Below are 19,625 nucleotides of genomic sequence, written 5' to 3'. Positions count from 1 at the left end.
GGGGGGGGGGGGGATTGATAGATTCTCATAATTATATATTGACCACGGGCGAACGGTGTGTTTTTCAATTATCAAGATGACGAGATAAAAAGTCATAGGGGAGGAGATTGATAGGAGGATTCGATAAGAGGATCCTAATAGTCTCGCACGGTGTCAAGAACCCTGACGATCTACAGGAGTGACTCGAGAGAGAAACACCCAGAGCCCGAAGTAGACGCCAGTGGGACTGCGCGAAGTCCTGATGATGGATGACTTACGGGAAGTTGGTGAAAAAGTGAATAAAAACGTAGATAAGGATAAAAATAAATGAGCGTCTCATTATTAGTGTAAATCATTAATCATACAGCGCCCCGAGTCATTTACATACTAATGTCTCCGGCGTCCCTTGCTTTATTCGCACAGCGCCAGTTTCCAATGTCTTGATACGATCAGCCCGGCTACACCGTCTTACTGCCCTGACAAAGGAAGATACATACAGTTACCCGTGTAATTTAGCATTAAATCACCAAACACCCACCGAACGTTCCATCTTGCAGAGATCGCGCACGGAAGCCGTCATCGAGGTTTCTCTTGAATCGCTTTGAAGTAACGATTTTGTAATGACGGTTAGCCGCGCATGCGCAGACCGCTCGCCGCTTCCACGCAGCCACGTAACAGGCGGCCGCCTCAGCGACTCCCGTGGCAATGCCCGTCGACGAAGGCGCGAGCCTTCCTCCAGTAACCAGGAGGCTGGCAGCCGGGGATCCAGGAGCCAGCAAGACATCGGACATCGTGACCCCGAGTTCCTTCCCCCGAGGCTGTGGCGGACGGCTCGCGAATATCCCCACCAGGTGGGTATCTGGCAGGGGAGGGACGGCAGGGGCGTTACCCCCACCCTGAGCAGCCACGCGAGTTCATTCATGAGATCGTGGGAACGTGCCTCCTGGAGAGCCCCTCCGGCAGCGCAGCCTGCCTACCATCTAGGAACACGGGCTCTCTCCACCTCCTCCGTAGGTACCTATCCATGTCTTAACCTGGACTCTGTCCCTCTCATACTAACCTCTGCTTATCTCTTGTTCCTCTCTCACTCTAGCAGCACCCGGGACTGCCTCTCATCATCTAGAACCACCACCTCCTCCTTCAGCTCCTCCACCTCTCCTTCGGAGCCTGGCCGCTTACCTGCCCGAGCGATCGCGAGCAGCTCCTCACAACTGGTACAGTGGCTGCCACAAGTTACGTCACCCCATTGCTCGGATGAACCTTTTTCCTGGGGTCACTTTGACATCTAAACCCACGGACGTCCCCAGCTGGAACGGACTTGGACCGTTCACGATGTCCATCCGGACTTGGTCCGTTCGCACGGAACCTAAAGCGCCGTAGGATTAGATAACGCGAGGACGCAGTCTAGGATGGGCGAAGCACTGTTGTATTTAGGTATTTAGATGCGTCCTCGTGGACTTTTGCGATGCGTTGTACCTGACGACCTCTGCGTGGCCGGCAGCCGGCGGAGACATAATTGCGGCTCGTAATCATGGCGCAGGGCCCCTGGGGCACACGAGGCTGCACTGCTCCTCCGTCGCCCCTGGCTCTGGTCTATCCATTCGTTTCTCCTTCCTCGCGTCTTCTTGATCGTAGCTCATGCTAGGCCCTCGGGCCTCGGCTATGCCGGCCGCTCGTTGCGCGTCCCAGTCGGGGCGGCGTTATTACTCCTGGCGAAGATACGGCACGCCGCGTGTTTTACGGCTGAACGTTTATGCGCCATTTCGAGTCTCTTAACGTTCCTCATGAAGTGGCAGCGGGCACGATGTATCAAGACGCCACGACCATTATTATATGGCTATTCCTGTGTAATAGAACGTTCCTTCTAAGATGCGCAGTATTAAGTACGAACTCCGATGCATTGGGTTCTTTTGTTCAACGCGTAAAACGTGCCTCCACTTGGCTCCTGGCCGCTGAGAGGATATCAAACAGGATCTCCTTCGGGAAGGAAGCGCGTCCTTGACTCTGGAGGATTTTTACTCTTATTTCTACTAGATTTTTATACGATAGACCTAGCCTCGACGCGGCCCGCGAGTAGTCGCAGCTAATGGCCCGTGACCACCGAGATCGGATAGGCCTGCGGAACCAAGTGGTTTCCGTTGCTTCGGACCTAGTATATAATTCATAAATATAACTCCAGGACCAAATCCACTCGTTGGATCTGTCGGTACCTGTCGTTCTCTGATCGACCAATTGCATTGGATCCGTTCAGACGCGTTTCCCCTTTGTGAACCACGTATCCACTGAGGTCTTCCGAACCTTGGGTCTCCGCGAGCAGGAAGGCCTGGCTCTGTTACCTCGATAAAAATCCTATCAGAGTTACAAGACTGCCGTATGGATACACGCGTACATCCAAGACCCGCGGCTAACAGCCGGTGGAGACTCGGGTAGCCGTCGTAATTTATTATCTTGTAGCCCGGCGCCTTCTTCGCAACCTCAGCTAATCCTCAGTACTCCAAGGCGCAGCGTCTCCTCGCGCTCCTGCATAGAAAAGACTGTCCCTGCATTCCAAGCGACTGCTTAGCCACTAGAGCCACTTGCCGAGGACTCCGGTACAGCAGACTGCCGATTAGGATGGCCTCGCCTGGATACTCTTAGATCTGAACCCAGAAAATCCTTAGCCCGGTTATCCGTATCTCCTAGCGCATCCGTCTTATATCAATAATAGACGCAAGTCCGTACCACCGTAAACTGTAGGCGCCTCGCCGTCTTTAGCAGTAAAACTTTTCATAAATCAACTCTGTACAACCTCATCCTTCGAGGGACATCCGACGCTGGCACAGCCTCTGTATCACCCTAAGCCATTACCAGCGTAGCCTCTATCGAGCTTCTGCCTTCCAAGAGAGATTATAAAGATAATGAGTGCCGGGTAGCAGTGTTGCAGCAACCGGCAGCAGCATCATCTCCCAGTACCAGGAGCCAGCGCTAGGTCCTCGCTCCCAACAAATTGCCGGGTTCATTCATCCTCCGCGATAGAGAAAAACTAGCCGCGCTGGCCCTCCTTGGTCTCCTTCGTCCCGTCGCGCCTTCCGCCGTGGCCGTCTCTCCAGCATCACTTGGTCCCCCTGCCTATGGACCTCTAGTCTCATCCTGCAGCGCGGCCTCACTAAATATCCCCGCGAGAGATAATTATTTCGTAACGCACGCTGTTTTATAACGAACCTCCGTTTGATCGCTCTCCTACTTGCCCTACGCACCACTGTACATGCGTGTATCCCCGTGGTACCCAACCTTCCTTACCAAACGCCCAGGGACACTAGAGCCGGATAATGACACCTTCCTAAAGAAACCTCTCTTAGACCTCCCAGCCTCCCGTCTTGGCTCTCTCGTCTTTCGCTCCTCTCTCATTCCTTCCTTTGTTACTCTTTGGCTTCGTTGCGCCTTAAACGCTACTACCGGGCACCCTGGGACTTTGCTCCTTGGCTAGATCGGACTCTTACGTGGATCCTATAACGTTCATGGGATAGGTACAGGAAACAAGCTGATCCGAGATGCGTATCGTCGATGAGCTAATAGCGATTCCGTTAGATCGTCGCGAAAGGTGGAAGAGGAGTGTAGGTCGAGCACAACTTCCGGTTATATCGCCGAACGTACATTCTGTATATTATTAATCGGTGGCATTAAACGTCAATGGGAAACGTCATAAATTAATGCGATACGTGACTCATTCTCTGTTAGATTTTAATCATTTTCATATTATCCGCTGACTAATATGTGATTAGTGGCGCGGAGTGTGGTTTTCTTCTTTAAACCTGTTCCCTTGGCTGATCTATCGATAGTAAGGATACGCGTATGTATGTATACCAAGTGTCCCACGTATACGCACTCCTTACGGCCGTTTACCCGTAATTCAGCAGGCCTTTTCCAATAAGCGATCCTTTCCCGCAATGCGTATCCACGGCTCGCCGCTTACGATGCCTCTTAATTAAATGCCACCGTATCTCGACTGGCCATACGTTCCCACGTGCTCGTAATTTTCATGCGGCATGTTAGGTACCCGTGTTACCAGCATCTACACTCTCGTACACCGAGCTACGGGGAAGGCTGTCTTATTATTTTTCTTCGCCTCTCTAACTCGTCTTTCTCGGACTTCTTTTCCGTATGGCATATATTTGTATACGTATAACTTACCGTTAACTTTGTACGTGACAGAATGAATAATTGTACTAAGGATGTAAAAAAAAAATGTACGTCAGGACTCTGTATTAGAATAAGGTAAAGTCCCTGGTTGGGGTTAGCAATTTTACTGGGAGCGCAGAGGTGTCGATGTGAATGATCCTTTTATTAGCGGGACGCGCATATGTACAGCCAAATTAGCCGTGGCTCAGCGGCGTGGCTACAGACGATCGACTGGTACACAAGGGTGCTGGTGTCCCGGGCGTGGACAGAGTCCGAGTAGGAAGCGGTGCGAAAGAACGACCGTCTTCTGTCTCCGTCTATCGATAGCTTATGGCTTGATCAGTGAACCCTCGATTAGCATAAATTAATAACCAATCGTGTTAACCCGCCCAGAGGAAGCTCTCCGGTATAACCAGATACCGATCGCTGTTTCGAGTTGGGTAAAAAAAAAATCAAAAATCGCAAGACGGTCTTTGGGCACGTTTAAAATAGATACCCGTGAGAACGTAAGTTTGGGCCTCGGAGGAAAGTTTACTAGATTTTCCCATTCGTCATTTGTATTCGTATGATTTCGTGAATTTCGTTATACAGGATGTGAGTGAATGTTATTATTATTTAAGTCCCGCGACCGAAACGAGATTAAAGAAAAGTAGTACCGCCGACCGGGCACGTCGCTCTGGAGCCACTTCCTCCCGTGGCGGTCAGCGTTATCAGCATTCTTAACCGCGAGCGAGTTTTGTATTTTAGATAAGAAAACGACGGCCGATTCGTCCTCGGTTCCCCGTGGTCCTTAAGCGCGGAACGCGGTTGGCTCCGCGTCCTGGTGGGACGACGGGCGTCCTGTCGCCCGCAGGAGCCAGCTAGTACGTATTCGCTAGTACGGCCAAGATCCCCAGGATATCCAGGTCCGTCCTGATACTCGGCCAGTGCTCTCTTCCGGTTCCCGTCCCGGAGGACGTCGGAGGTGCCACTCCGACCCGTCATTCACATTCCGCGTCAGCCCGTCCGTGCGAGGTGAGTTCTCATCTGGGTCCACGTCCCACTGCTCAGCTAGAACGTACAGCCACCCTCGACAGAGTCCCCGCAGCACCTGGACAGCAGCGGCCAGTCAGCCAGTTGACCAGGACGCCTCTGCCGTCCTCGTAGCCCACGTGGAACGCCTTCGACTCCGCGTTACTTCATCCCTGCCTTCTGCTTCCTTTCCTCATCTCCATGGCCCAGCCACCGGACCCCGACCCGATCCGCGGCACCTGACATTCCTGACATTCTCGCCTATCCGGCGCGTTGGGTTCTCTTATTTCTTTGCAAAGACGTATCCTGGGGAAATGCATTTCCCGTTGGTACGTTAATCGATCCGGAGTTGCGTAATGGCTGGTTACGTTCTTGCGACAGAGGATATATATATATATATACTTTATAAGGGAGCGAGAGAGACAGGACGTGCACTCAGAAAGATATCAAGAGAGACGCAAAGGGCTATGCCGAGACTCCGTAAAGTTCTCCCTACATTCTTGTCAATGGGTGAGAGATGGTTTTTGGATTACTGTAAAAATAATTGCCGACGAGTCGTCCGACGTAATCGTTGACGTTCACTTTGAAAATTTTTTTTTTTATTTTTTTATTTTTTTACCCCGAAAAATATATTTCCTTACACCCTGCGATCGATTCCAGACTCTGTACAGGAAGAGACTGACGTGTACGGTTGTCGCGTTGATTTTTGTATAGTAAAGAAAAAGAGCCCGTTGATGCGAAATTCCAACGTTACGATTTGGTCGTTATTGGTTTATTATTGCCACGCTTCTGATTCACCCGAAGTCGACTGGTGTATGCGCGCCGATTAACTGCCCCTCTCCCCGTTCGACGAGGCACTCTCCTCGGGTTCCTTTCGCCCGCGTTGATTAGCGAGGCGCGCGATCTTAGGGAAATAAAATAACTAAATAAATAATTGATTCAGCCGCGAGGCCTCGCGGATGGGAGTTAGCCGAGCACAGAGGAAGCCGAACAGGTTTTGCCGAGAAGTATAAGGTCATCCGAGTGGGAGCGAGACGGAATTACGTGTCTCAAATCATCGGGCGTTCGCACCGCGATACACGCGCGCCTCGCGCATACTTGTTAAACGGCCTGTACCGTCTTTCCCGATGGAACGTCGATCAAACGAACTGGAACGTACTCGCTTCGTCAAACGACCATTTGTTTTTTTTAAATATTGTATCTATTTTATATTTCGAGGGATAAGGAAATTTTGGAAAAAAAACATGTACCTCGCATCATTCGACAGCCTGACTAGCGCGACGCGTGGCTGTACTAATGCATAACTATAGGTATATACACAAGCGTTAAGCCGTATACGCGGTCAAGTACGAGCCTGCTCGAAGGTGGAAGCTGGCTGGAGAGGGGAGAGACCACGTGGTGGGGATGAGAGCCACGCGAACGAGATTTATTTATAAGTCCGTGGACCCAGCATCCCATCCCATCTCGAGCCATCCTTTTACTCTCCTACTACGACTGGATCTGCACGGGTCTCCTAGCCTGTTACTTTATACCGTGCCTCTCTCTCTCTCACTCCCGCTCTACCTTACACTGTACACGGAGTGTACCACCTTCTTACACGCCAGCGCCTCTAGCGGCGGTTCGCTCACCTACTACAGCTTCGCCTTCCCAGTCTTGTTGTTTCAGGGAGTTTTATACACTCGATTTCCGGCAACCAACCGCGCCCCACGAAATTGTTACGGATTCCCCGAGTTATTTGTTCAGGCTTATTTTATTATATCGCCCTGCCGGTCCCCGCGGGCTTTCATAATCGTTCCCTGTCCCAGGGTCCAGGCCACGCGGGGCCGAGGTTAACGCCAACGAAAACAAACGTATCTGTCGCCGCGCATATCCTACGTGGCTTCGAGTTTGCACTTTTGGTTAATGTTGTTATTATTATTTTCAATCCTCCGGCCGATCGCTGTTATGGGCGATTAAGCCGCGAGAATTCGCCCGTGTCGTCCGGACATATTTCAATGATCTCGTTGACTGGCGTCGCCCGATGTCCGCGTCTTGTTTATCTCCGTGTCGCCAGCGGAGGAGCCGCGCGTGCCGTATAAATAGTAGCCAGGAAAGTCGGGTCCGTAAAGTATACCGAAAGAATTCGGATGCAATAATATTAATTGGAGCGGAAGGTGGCGGTACTGGGAAATTGGACGGTGTCCACTTGTCCCCGTTCGGAGCCCCGTCGATCATGAAGGTTTGCGAAATGGTGGAAGAAATAAAAAAATTTTTGAAAAATTACCCTACAACCACCCACGCTTTGAATACACGTCGAATATACCCTGGCAGTGTATACGGTGCGTACGGCGGGAGTGAAAGAAATACAGTCGCCGCAACTGTCGGCTGTACCGTTTAGCTGTCTTGTGTATCCACGTTGGGTACCGCCTGTACGGGAGATCGTTAACGTATCGTGGGTACAGGCTCCCACGAGTGGCCTGAACCGTTTTCATTCATTCGGTTTCAGGGCAAAGCCGGAAATCGTACGAGTCTACGATTTATTAGCGGCGGAACGTTCTAGAACATTCGCGAATGGCCGCCGACGCTTAAACCAGTATTTGGCGTATCCGTCGTACGGACGCGAGCCGCCTAACCTGGCTGATGGTGATAATTAAATAAAAATATATAAATACACAGAGGCATAGCAAACTGTTATGCGGCTTCCTGCATACGTATATATGCGATCGCCAGTGTTCCATTCACAGGATAAACTGGCGATGTGATTGGTTGATGTATTTTTTTTAAATCCCCTCTCCCCTTCCTCCGAACCACCTCGTACCTATCGCCTAGTCTTCCACTCTTGGGTTGGCTTTTTTTTCTTTAATTTTTTTCTTCTCTTTTTTTCTTTACTCACCGTGTACCTGCCTTCTCGCCGAAACATTTAAACTTTCTCCGGTTGTCAGTGCGTGTTCGTAAATTGGCAGGATACGCGCCGGGAGACTGCAGAACGACTATCGATCGACCTATCGATCCTTTCGCTCACGAACTCAAAGTTTTTGGTCGAAGACGTACCGAAGGGCTTAACGATCGCCGCGCGACCGAAACGAATTGTCGGTAAGGAAGAAAACGCTAACGAGCTCCCGTCCGACATCAATTCGACGCTAATGACCCGCGCCTTGGTAATACGTTAGTTCTTTATTTCCCCGCCGCCACGTTGCTCTGATTGTCCACTTGGTAATTGCATGTACTATGGATATTATTATCTATTTTTATGTATGTATATATGTATATATGCCGTCGGTACGCGCATTGCTAGGGGATCCTTGGAACAGTCGCGCCCTCCTGTGGTCAATCATGTGTATGCACCTTAATGCGTAAGAGTAAAGAGCCCCGATGGGCGACCGTGCAGCCAGATGCCAGGAGAAACAGGTTCAGCAACCGAAGAGCCGACTCTCTCGGCGTACCAATCTGAAAAACAAAAGGCAGAATCGGATTGCAGCTGATTGCCGACAGGCGAGGTAACGGTATCTGCTTTGGAATAACGTCGGGTTCAATCTTCTTCTTCCTTTTACTTTGTGCAGTTGCACCTCTGGCTTTGCATGCGTGTTTGTGTATACTTTTATTCAAGGCTATTGTACCACCTGAAGGTGGCTGTGTATTTGATTTTTATTGATTCCCTGGAACCGCCTTCGGCTGGTACAGTCCTGGATAACCGTGAATATATATATATATATATATATACACGCAGGGTTACTCGCGGCAAACGTACCAGCTGAAGTTGGACGCGATCGAACGATTCTGTTAATCGAGGCAGTGCGGCCTTGTTAAGAAAACGAAAGAATGTGAAATTCATGATCTTAGCAACGTTACGACGTTAACTTTCATTTCTTTGATGACGACACTCTCCTCTGATTCGTCAAATCATCCATTCGCAGCCAATTTCAGGTGGTGCGTTTTTCGTGGATAATCATATATATATATATATATATATATAGTCCGATGTAACTTGTGCGTACATAGTTTCCTTAGCGCACGTGTAAGACGTCATATCTACATTTTTTATATGGGTAATCGATATCTGAATCGAACAAATCGATTGATCGATAATGATCGGTAAAGGCATTTTTTATGAGGGCGAGGGGGGGGGGAGAGTCTGCATGGGAAATTTTAATGTAAAACCCCCACTGCCTACAGCTGGATCACATGGGTGGAACCGTAGGGACGCGTGTTCTTCCCGTCCGATTTATCACGTGAGATTATTTTCTCTCGGCGATTCGGATGGTTATGAGTTCGTTATAAATATTACAAGCGGGGGCCGAGCGCACGACGTATCAATGTTAAGTATTTGATAATAAATTGACCGAACATCCGGCCCTCGGTTTATTAATTAAGGCGAGCTTAAATCTCGCCGCCGGATGTCGCGACTGCTGAAGGTTACTCGAGTTACGGAAAAGTCTGACGATTTTTTTTTTGGTGCGATCTTATTTTTTTTTAATTTTTTTTTTTTTTTAATTAAAAAAATTCTTTTTCATCGTTCATCTCAATTCACGCTCAGCCCTCCCCCGTGCCCTTGCTAATTTTATTCCCCGTCCCGAACACGTCTTCGTCAAACGAATAATCGACGAGGATCAGACTGCGAATGAATCATGCTACTTACTGTGCATGTGTATATGTATACTATATAAAAAAAAAAAAAAAAATTTCCCTACGATTCGATCTCCGATATGAAAATCAAGTTCTTGCGCCCGACTGTAAAATATTTGTGTCCCGTCAGCGGGGCTGCTGCCCGAGAAAATTCGTTTTTCCACGTATGCACGCAAATTGCATTTAAGGACACGCAAACAGGTGCCTACTGTGTACGTACAGTCTGTACCTGTTATAGCTATTTGCCAGCAGAAGGGTGTTCGAAGTTATCAAGTTACTAACGTATTCACGGGTTCTACATCCACGCCGGGGGTTCCCCTGTATTCATATCTCGTCGACTCTATATCCTCAAATTGAATTCCGCAAGCTTTTAGTCTGGCAGCTTTTCGCTGGGAAATTACATTACGCGATAAAACGGAGAGTAAATCTTTTCTTGTGTCCGGAAATTCATTTCTGACCAATACCTAGACAGGAAGTGCTCCCTTCGTACCATCTTGAAATTTTTCTCCGCTAAATTGCATAGGGATTGTCTTGTATGAAAAAACAAAAGTCTCGTACGTCATTTCATCATGGACCATATACGAGTTTAATATATGTATATTCACTATATTGTATATATATATATATACATATACACAGTATATAATCGTACCTACCGATCTCTCATCCACAACGTCCTCCTACGGAACTGACGCGTGGGTGCAGGTTGGACGCAGATAACGCGGGTGGAGCTTCGTTTCTCCAATCCTCGATGATCCTCTTCCTCTCTCCCTCTTGACTCCCTTCCCCCCCATCTGGCTCTCTCGCTCTATCGGCCTTCCTCCTCTCTGCATTACATGCGCACACGCCTTACCGTCCGGCTTGCCGGTATACCACGCCTGGCTTTACACCTACGCTCCGATCTGCACTCTGCCCTCTTCCCTCGTTTGGTCTTCTCGTAAGAATTAAAAAAAAAAATTTTTTTTTCAATTAAAATAAAAAATTTTTTTATTTTTAAACATTTACATAAAAATTTATTCGCAAATTAATTTTCTGGGATTTCGTGATTATTCCAAAAATATTTTGATCCTCGCGTTATTTTGTTCAACGTCACTCGCGTTTATGGCTATCTGGGCACTTTCACGATATTTCAAGGTCTCGTCGACGCCCTTGGCACGGTAACGTCGACGCTCGGCGTCGCGGGCTAATCCGTTCCAGAAAATTTGGATTCGTCGAACCCGAGTTGGAAATATTGATTGAAAAAAAAAATTCTTGTCCCTCTGCCGGCTCGGCTAATGCGTGCAACGTCGCGCTCCGTGAACGCACCCGATCGTGACTCATGTCAGTTTCTATGGTACTGGTTACGTATGGGTACGACGGTCACGAAGAAATAGGTAAAAAGCGAAAACTTATGAAAACAAGTGTGCGAACAAGAGTGAAGGGAAGTGCGAAAAAAAAATACGGCAAAACCAGAGAATGCACCACGCCATCTCGTTTCCCATTATTCACCTGTGATCGGTTGCTCGATCACCGTGGTAAGAAAGGACTCCCATCCGTAGATTGCGAAACGTACCGCATACGTTGGTAGGTCAATGAAAAATCATTTAAAAAAAAAAAAAAAAAAAAACCACCCCTAATATTCCCGCACGAAATTAACCTTCGTCCAGTTGAAATTCATCGTCTGATACATGCACGGCTCCAACGTGACTTCGGGGGACGGTTGCACCCACAGGCTTAATATTTTTGTTCTTAACGTCCGTTTCACCAAGCGTCAACTTTTAGTGGGCTATTTAAACGAGCTGCTCTTAACCACTGACCCCTATCTTTAATTAGCCATCTCGGACAGCACTGACGTAAACTTTATTTTTAACCCTCTGATCCGTCCCTAAAACATCCCAACCTATGTCGCCAGGTGAATTAAGGATTCCCCAATGGAATTAGTGCCTCGTTTACTACTTAGTGCCTGTTTAAACCTAATTCAACCGGCTGAATAATCCCGTGCAGTTTGACAAATTTTCTTTCAGACGGTAAAAATAAATTTTCCTTCATTCCCAGGAATCCTCGCATCCTGTATACGTAATTCAGGAAAATAATTCACCGATCTTCCACCTTGTACTTACCGGGGGGTGGAAGGAGGCTGTCGCTTCATTGTATCGACTGTACGACTTGGTTTGCTCAGCGTCAGAGGAACAAGCAGTCGAAATTTGGCTAATGACATTTTCGTGTCCGTTCGCGAGGCTTTTTATTCGTTAAAAATGTCTCTACGGTCGACCGGAGCGTTATGGCCGCACAGATAACGCGCAGTCGATGTTAACGTTGCGACGGGTGACCGTCGAGGCGTGACACGCTGACGTCACTGGTACCCTACTCGCTCGCCATAGCCTCTGGTTATGCCGGCTATCGTAGTCGCCCGTTTGTTACGCTCCTGGAATACGACTGGTAACTATATCATCGCCATAAGACACATCGTGAGAGTGCCACTGAGATAGTTATCGAAGTACCGTTTCTCTCTCTCTCTCTCTCTCTCTCTCTCTCTCTCTCTCTTTTTCTTATTTCCCCTCCATCTATATTTGACTATGAAAGAAAGACAGTATAATTTTTTTTCTCCGTATCAACCTCGTGAAAGGAGTATAAAAGGGGAATTTTTTTGTTAAAATTTTTTTTCTCTCTCTCTCTCTCTCTCTCTCTACTTAGAAATTACAACATGCCACGGTCCCACGAATATCATTCCGTCCTTCGTGAAACGACTACGTCCTTTTTCAACAAGATCCGACGCTAAGACGTCGTTTCGAAAAAGACGCTCGATTTACTGCACATTACCAGCTCGCCAATAACCCACGAACTATATACATAGCGTGTCCTACGGTTAACATGTAAATTCGCCGTTTAGTACTTTCACCCTAAACTATTCCACGATCCATTAAACATGAGCGTGTGGGAAATTAGGTGCGGAGGGGGTGCGCTTCCCACACCCCCCTTTTTACACCCTTATACCCAGTAACCATGAAAGTACAGGTGTTCCAGACGCACTGGACACACGTGAGAATGTGTCACAGGTGTGTACCCTTATCCCTGGCTGACCCTCTTTGTCTCTCTCGGTATACCTGTATACAAAGAAAATGACTGTAGCACGTGAAAAATAAGAATTTGGTATTTTTGGAAAAAAAAAAAATTTTTCGCGTATACGACCCGTGCACTTATATCGATGCATCTGTCACACGTGTACGCGATCTAGGTACACAGGTTATACAGGGTAAGGGTGATTTTTTTTTTCAAATAAATTCCTTATCTAATTTCTTTGATTACCACCACGTAACGACGACACACTATTCCGCATTCGATACCCAGCACGAACGAGCCGCTTAAATCGTAAATACGTACTTAGCGAGTGGTCGGCGAATAGCGGTTGGCCATATTGGAAAGGAGCAGGAGAAAAGAGACGGAAGGTTCTAGAAGGTTCCAGAAGCCCGTTAATGGATAAATTAATAGGTTGCGTGTTTGACTCCTCGCGTATACGATTTCATTGGCTAATTATTATAAAGCAGCACGTAGTTAGACTGAAGATTTTCGTCTACCGATCGTCCGAGTAGATTTTTCTTTTTCCACTATGGACTTTTTCCCCCCGAGTTTTTCATCGGTACGACTAGGGAATTTCATTCACCCATATCCCTAGGCTCCTAAGTAATTTCATAACCCGGCGAAACCCTCGATGAGAACCCTTGTAGCAGTTTTAGCAGTGACAGCGCGAAGGACTCGGCCAGACGAAACCAGCCGTGGGAGCGAATGCACGCGAGCTCCCACGATCCTGCATTGTGCGTGATACGCATCTACGTCATCTACCTATACCAACCTTACCCACCAACCTACCTACCCAGCAATCCCTGCCTCCCTGGGTTTCGCTCTTTCATACTGGCCGCCTGTTCTGCATGGCGTATTATATTGTAAAGTCGCCATATAGGTACCCACGAGACTACAGTGAAACGTCTTATGGGCCAGTGGGAATTTTATGTCCGAAAAAATTCGATCAGGTTCGTTATCCGATTTTTATGAAAATCTCGTAGATCGGTCGAAGTTCGATGAAGACGGCTCGATTCATTTTTTTTAATCGTTATCGTCGCTAACGAAAAAGTGACGCAACTCAAGCTGGAACGAAGGTTCGCTCGACGAATCGTTCTAATTAAAAGGGGAGGGTGAAAGGGACAGGGTGGGTTCGGCATGAGGTACAAGTGCCGATTACACGTATAGGATGAGACTCGGTGACTAATGATAGCCCCGGGCTCTCGATTAGTCCTCGTGTCGCACCCGTTCATCTCGAGGTTACAAGGCTGAGCTGTGCCTCGTGGCTAGAAACTATACGAAGGCTTTATTTGCTTCGATTTAATTACTATCGTCGTCGGCTGGAAGCCGGGGACGATGAAAGAGGAACCGGGGGGGTGGGACGTCGTCGGGAGGATTTTACGAAAGACCTTCGAGCGTGGCTTCGGAGACTCATCGAACGTTTCAGCCCGTGCTGAAGTACCTGTTTATTATATCCTGTACCGTGATATTATTTTTTTTTAATTTACTCAAAATTCATATTCCCAGATCTCAAGTGTACGCAGCCAAATGCGGGATGCTGCTTTACATTGGAATTAACCTATGAGACGCATGGCTGCCCCGTCGTTTCCGGTCCCGACCAATCGTCCCCATATTCTCAGCGGTAATTCCTGAAAAATAAATAATTCCTCTTCCGAGCAGATTTTCACGATAGTCGCTACACACGATTACCTATGATCGTCCAGAAAACCGGTGAGGGCGTTTATTCACTTTTTCCTCATCGGCACTCTGAGTCAAGGGTCTGCCTGTAACGACAGTCGCAAAGGACCTCAATCGCCTTAGACCTACCAAGTCCACACCTACTACCACCTCACGTAATAGATTTTCAAGTTAGCAGATACCTACCAGACGCCTGTCACCGATCCTACCGATACCCCAGGTCCAAGTAAGTTCATCCCCAGCAACCTCAGAATCGCTAAAAGCTCACAGCTCCCGACGAAGGTTCCTGAGGTGGTAGAAGGGGCTAGACCAGGTTACCGATGCTGGCGACGTTGCCGCGGGCGCACCCAACTTCGCTATGGTTCGGCTGGACGGTGGCGCGAGCACCGGAGCGTGGTTCCTCCGCGCTGCCCTCGTCGACCTCTGCTCTTCCAAGCCGCCAGCAACGGCAGTCCTGGCGTTTCCATACACAGCCCATACGTACGGGCGACCCAGGACCTGGCGGATTGTCAAAACACACGTCCGCCGTTGTGCACGATGTATTAATTCGGGTCTATACCGAGGCGCACCATTGTTATTATCAGCTCGCATACGCCGTACACCCAATACTCGGTCCAATATAATTTTCGATATAGCCACGCGTGGGAGGTGGTTTAGGTCGAGTCCCTCCTAACAAAGGAGCATCTCTCGGAGTTAATCATGCGCGACCGTCGTTACCCCAATTGACCTCCCACAATTTAACCAACATCATCATTATTATTTTACCCGTCTTTCAGGTGAGCATCAGTCCATCCCCAATGCTCGATCCAATAACGTATGCTAGTACCACGTAAATTTGTTATTTTAAACGCGATCCAATATTCCCGCCTAAAAATGGCCGCCGATCCAGACCAAATTCGCTGATCAGCCTGGTTATATACCCGTATGAATATCTCCAGCTCTTACGTCTATTGACCCGTCTCGCAGACCCGCGAGATAACGATCCGTCCGTCCGAGAGGTCCAACAAAGGTACGCGTAGTCGGCCGGTACCTTCTTCTCGCTTTGGACGCACGTACCATAAGCGTCCCGTGTATTTCTCTTGTCATACAAGACCTACAGTCACAGGGGTGTCCATGAAGGAGGCGTAGAGCCAAGTACCGAGGCACTTTACACATGACTACAATGCGGTATGCGACTCTTAGGACTTGTAGGTTAGGTTGGTACGTTTGAGGTGTGCTCGTGTAGATAAGCTCTGTTAATGACCGGACGTGCGCTCACCCAGCCAGAACTCTGCCAACCCCCCCTCTCTCCCTCCCCGGAACCATCGAACCACCTCCTTCTCCCTTGACCCTCCTTCTATCCTCCACCTCCTTCGCTTTACCTCGTTCTCTTAACTTGTCTTTCGTACACCCCCCCGGACTGGGCCTACTCCCTGCACGCACTCCACCTATGCACGCATCGTCCAACCCAGTGGCGCACTTCCATTCACTCGGGTTGTCAACTTCGCCAAAATCATCGCTTCCGGAAGCCCCGTGGCAGAGGGAAATATAAATCAAAATTTCGACGTGACCTTTCGGGGTGAGCAGGTTTATTAATGGTCGATGTGGGGACGGAATATTTAATTTTTCTTTTTGATCTTCCTGACACGTCACCCGGGTCGTCACGTGTGCTCATCTGTCCGAGCTGATCAGGCTGGGCCTCCCAAGGACGGCGTTTTTTTTTTTCGGGAAAAATATACCTTTGAGGTGGGATTTTTGGAAGGAACATTTTGATTTTGAAAAAAAAAACAATTTTTCTATTCAATCATTTGCGCCGCTCCGATTGGCGATCCGAGCTTCAAGGCTGTTTTAATTTCGTTCGAAGGGTAGGTACAATCGCGATGGAAAGTTTTGTTGCAGGGAGTATCGTACGGGGGGAGAGAGAGGGAGCGGGGGAGAGAGAGAGACCATAGTTTATTATACTAGGGCAGGTTGCCCTGAAAGTATAAAATACAGAAGAATGTTCAAGAAAATGAATAATAATAATAAGCCAATAAAATAATACACATTTACAAAGATATAACTAATAGTAATAGTAATAATAGCGCTAACACGAGATAGCTACGCTAGCTATATATATAGTAGTTTAAACGCTAAGAAGGCCAAGGATGCAGCGCATTTTTGAATAGTGGCACGGCGGTTATCTCACGGATGCTGCCGGGTACGGAGTTCCAAAGCATAATCCCAGATATGATAACTGACTCTTGGTAAGTCGAGCTGCGACAGCGGGGAACGACAAGGTCGAGGGGATGTGATCTTGTCACAGGCGCAGTAGCATCTCTGGAGGAACAAAGGGTTAATTTGTCGGAGATGAAGAATGGTGTAAGCCATCGTAGACCGCCCCGTGTATCAGGATCCCTAAGGAATACTGTCGCCGCTGCGCAACACTCAACCATTTCAAAGCACGAAGACTAGGCGCGATGCGATCATATTTACGAACACCCAAAATAAAGCGAACACCGGCATTTAAGGCTCGTTCTAGTCTGACGTTTTCTTCCACAGTGATGTCAAGTGTCGCTACATAGCAGTAGTCGATGAGCGGTAGAATCAGAGAGGAAACGAGTTTCTGCTTTATTGCTTTAGGTAGAGAGTGCCCATTTACCTTTAGTTGGCACAGTGTTTTGTATGTCCTATTGCAGATCCTGGTAATATGCTCTTGCCAGTCAAGTGACGGGGGTACAAAAATACCCCAAGCTCTTTACCAAGTTCGTGAACGGGTTAGCGCAACCGTCAGCAATCAGACTATCAATATTACCAGAGAGAGAGAGAGAGAGAGGGAGGGAGAGAGAGGGAGAGAGAGAGAACCCCTCAAGAGTTTTATGCCTCGGTAACTTCGTTGTCGTTTTCTTCGCTTGCACGTTACGTAATGACTCCGCGGCGCAATAATGATCGAGCAGATGCTTACGATTATGTGGATCGCCGTAAATGACAGTTATTGTCGTTGTTGCGGCTACCGTAAAGTAATTCCTTTGAGTGTCCAGCCTATAGCCAATGGCAAACAAACGGCCTGTGGAATTCTACGTATTATTTTCGGCATACCATTTACCTCGGTTCGGCCCTTGTCCATAGTGCCTCGTCACGATATGAATTTACGGGGAATCGTTGGAGTTTAGAAAAAAAAAGAAACAAAAAAAAAATGTAATATTCAATTAACAACAAACAGTTGCGCAATCCGCGCAGCCATTCCGAATGGGATCATTTTAATTCCATCGACGTCAAGACCGAGTCTCGGTAGAATCCACCCCGTATAAACTTCGCTGTTGTATATGCGAATTTTTTTTACAAAATAAAAATTCAGCCAACCATATCGGAAATTTCATAACGATCTTTAATAGCCATTGGTATATGGAATATTTCGTAACGCAAAACCACCTTGTGCATTCCTATTGAGAAATCAGATGTCAACAGTGATATGTATAAGGACGGGGTACCGGCTGGTAAGGCTTCGTCACTGGGAGAAAATATATATATATACACACAGGGAACGAGAATTACGTATACCCGTTGAGAGAACAAGGCGATAATAAAGAAACACAATGAGAATCTTTAATAGTCGAAAAAGATAATGAATCTTGGCAAACGAGGAAATTCCGCAGTCGTACGTAACGGCCTTATGTGCCTCGGAATAATTTCGCGCTGCCGATACGAATCCTCGTAGGAATTTAGCCGTAGTGACGCGTACTGAATAATTCTATTGGCAAGAAGAGTGGCCGGCGTCGTGTTCGCGAGAGCCGGAAGCGATCTGTCACTCCGACTGGCTGGAGTCACGGCGCTCGTAAAACGCCGTCGGGATAGCGGGGATAACTTCTTTTCTCGCTGATCGTCCCCGTTGTGTGTTACGTGGCGATTCCGTAAATCGTCTGTAAAAACGAGCGAGAGCCGCACTGTGTCAGGAGTGTCGAACTTCCTCCACGAGTCTCTCTCGATACTAAAGTGCCATCTGTGGGGTCTTTGTCGAAGGATCGTCGAATGCACGTGAACATACGGGAGGTATTTCTTTTTTTCACCGACTGGATCGGCAAACGTCAATTGGCACTAAGATCGTATGTTTCAGTCGGATTGAAATTATGGATCTTAGAAAATGGTTATCGCATGCTATAACGAAAATCACGACATATATATATATATCCATACGCGTAAGTACGTATATACACACGAACGAACGATTTCGGCGTAAAATACATCGATCAAAAGTTATATCGGCCGTAAGGTATAGGCTGCCGAGACACGTGACTTGTTGGCTCCGAAATGGGTGGGTGCTGAGTAAAATAAAAAAAGCTTATGGGATTTTGAAAATAAACTCTGGGGTATCGTTAGTGCGTACGAAGATTGTAGGAGAGAGTAAAGGAGGGAGAGAGAGAGAGAGAGAGAGAGAGAGAGAGAGAGAGAGAGAGAGAGTGGTGGGGAGTGGAAGAGTGAAAGGAAAGAGCGAGAAGGCAGCCGGTACGTCGTTCCAATGAAAATATGACAAACACGTAGAAGCGATAGCGCCGGAAGTGGGTAGTTGTCTAACAATAATGTACTGGAGTACGGAGCGAGTCGGTGAATGGGACCGACTGGGCCCAGCTCGTGTCATCGCATGGACTCCCCCTTTTTCTTTTCCTCCCCCTCTCCCTGTCTCCGTCTTTCATACCACTTTCACGTCCACCAATCGCATACTGCCTTTCCGCTAACTGTGATTCGACATACGTCACGGCTGACCGAGACGCGTTTCAATTAAAAAAAGTCATCTACCGGGGGTCCATAGACCGTTCGCAATAATTATATTTCTCACGGGCAATTTATCCAATCGTCCTATTTTCACGTTCGTAATAATTCGTTAGACAAAACAACAAAATTTCACTTCCTTCGCCAAGGGGCTCCCGCATACCTGTAACGGGGGTCGTTGATTGAAAATCAAAGTTATCGCGCAGAATCTATAGGCAGCGATTGGGGGTACCACCGGGGGGCCAGTGTAAGAGCTATTCAGGCATGCGTGTGTCACTTGTTGCATTCTGATTGCTATAGACGCACAGAAATAACTCTCTCCCCTGGCTGGATGCATTCCCCTCGCCGATGCGCCCTCGTCCACGAAATAAAAAAATCGTGCGTGCTCTCCGCGTCTCTTTCCTGTCCCTTTCACG

The 19,625-nt window shown here is 47.9% G+C and overlaps 2 protein-coding genes across 5 annotated transcripts in view; one reads left to right on the top strand and one right to left on the bottom strand.

Annotated features, from left to right (window-relative positions):
- LOC107263629 (protein C-ets-1) overlaps positions 1 to 19,625 on the top strand; it is an 81,277-nt gene that overhangs the window by 24,887 nt on the left and 36,765 nt on the right. Inside the window, exon 1 of one of the 3 annotated variants that reach the window (XM_025080786.1) lies at positions 5,010 to 5,151. The exons of the other annotated variants lie outside the window; for them this stretch is intronic. The gene's annotated coding sequence lies outside the window, so the exon portion shown is untranslated. Of the gene's footprint in view, positions 1 to 5,009; positions 5,152 to 19,625 lie in introns of those variants that run through there. 3 annotated transcript variants of the gene reach the window in all.
- Positions 315 to 987, bottom strand: LOC112493767. Of its 2 annotated transcripts, none has more exons than XM_025080831.1 (2): positions 518 to 987; positions 315 to 455 (listed from the first exon to the last, which is right to left on the bottom strand). In XM_025080831.1, the coding sequence occupies exons 1-2, from the start codon at positions 768 to 770 to the stop codon at positions 448 to 450; spliced, it is 261 nt and encodes an 86-aa protein (XP_024936599.1). In that variant the 5' UTR covers positions 771 to 987; the 3' UTR covers positions 315 to 447. The 2 variants fall into 2 exon arrangements, with proteins under 2 accessions (XP_024936599.1, XP_024936595.1); XM_025080827.1 differs by having other exon boundaries at positions 325 to 450.

Source organism: Cephus cinctus, unplaced genomic scaffold (genome assembly GCF_000341935.2).
Source record: "Cephus cinctus unplaced genomic scaffold, Ccin1 Ccin1_scaffold0013, whole genome shotgun sequence".
NCBI classification, from domain to species: Eukaryota; Metazoa; Arthropoda; class Insecta; order Hymenoptera; family Cephidae; genus Cephus; species Cephus cinctus.
This window is presented reverse-complemented; position numbering and strand designations above follow the sequence as displayed.

Coding starts and splice junctions, on each gene's coding strand:
- LOC112493767 (XM_025080827.1), bottom strand. CDS start 770: ATGTCCGATGTCTTGCTGGCTCCTGGATCCCCGGCTGCCAGCCTCCTG. Junction 451..517: donor TCTGCAAGATGGAACGTTCG/GTGGGTGTTTGG, acceptor TTGTCAGGGCAG/TAAGACGGTGTAGCCGGGCT.